The sequence below is a fragment of the Charadrius vociferus genome, unplaced genomic scaffold, assembly GCF_000708025.1.
Source record: "Charadrius vociferus isolate BGI_N301 unplaced genomic scaffold, ASM70802v2 scaffold2733, whole genome shotgun sequence".
Classification (NCBI taxonomy): Eukaryota; Metazoa; Chordata; class Aves; order Charadriiformes; family Charadriidae; genus Charadrius; species Charadrius vociferus.
Window position 1 is genome coordinate 4,867 of NW_009647672.1, and position 867 is coordinate 5,733.

The 867-nt window shown below is 65.7% G+C and overlaps 1 protein-coding gene across 1 annotated transcript in view; it reads left to right on the plus strand.

The window, feature by feature from the left end:
- Nucleotides 1–867, plus strand: part of LOC104282954 — a gene marked incomplete at its 5' end in the record, with an annotated part of 32,393 nt that overhangs the window by 3,738 nt on the left and 27,788 nt on the right. The window contains one exon of the mRNA XM_009881087.1: nucleotides 1–63. This exon is cut by the window's left edge and continues 26 nt beyond it. Within this exon, the coding sequence (XP_009879389.1) occupies nucleotides 1–63 (63 nt within the window). The remainder of the gene's footprint in view (nucleotides 64–867) is intronic.

Sequence of the window (867 nt, forward strand, 5' to 3'; positions counted from 1 at the left end):
GCCTTACCGTCCTCTGGGCGCTGGGACAGGCCGGATTCACGGACCTCCATGAAGGCCTGAAAGGTGAGAGCCAGGAGCCGGGTGAGAGCTGCGGTGGTCCCCGGTCCCCCCCGCACGTCTCTGCTCCCACTGGTGTTCCTGCTGGAGCGCGGGGTCTGCTCCGAAACACGCCGTCCCGCTGCTGAGCTGCTGGAGAGGGGCTGCGGCGCTGGTCGGGGGGGTCCTGGGGGCAAACGGCTCAGGGGGGGACGCCTGGGGACCTCCCGGTGAGGGCACACCGGGCCCGTGAGATGCCCGTTTGGGAGCAGAACCGTGGGATCGTTCAAGTTGGAAAAGACCCTTAAGACCGGCGAGTCCAGCCGTGCGGTGGTGCCCCCCGCCCTGGGGTCGGGGTTCGCTGCCTGGCGTGTCGCGCGTGATGCCGCTCGCGGTTCCCGGCTGGCGGTGACACCTCGTGCGAGCCCTCATTCCTCAGCCATATATGCCAAAGGTTGGTGGCCACCGCGGAAGGGGAGTGACTTGTGCTGAAGTGTGTTTATAGAGGCGCCAGTGCTCAGTGTTTAGAGTGGAGACGTTGTAGAGCTGCGTGAAGTGGTTAATTATTTTCGGGGAAGCTGGAGCTGTCGCGAGCAGCGCCTTGCTGACAGCAGGGTGAGTTCAGACCTCGTGCCCAGCCTCGGCGGCCCCTCCGCAGGGACAGAAACTGCCCTCACGGCATCTCATCTGCGGGGAGCACCTTCCCCCGGCCGGGGCAGGGAAGTCGCTGGATGCCAGCAGGAACCGTCCTGCCTGGAGAGAGAGGGAGCGTGCTGCTCTGCCGTTCCTCTGCGAGGGATCTGTCTGGTCGCCTGCCGCGCGTTTTGAGTA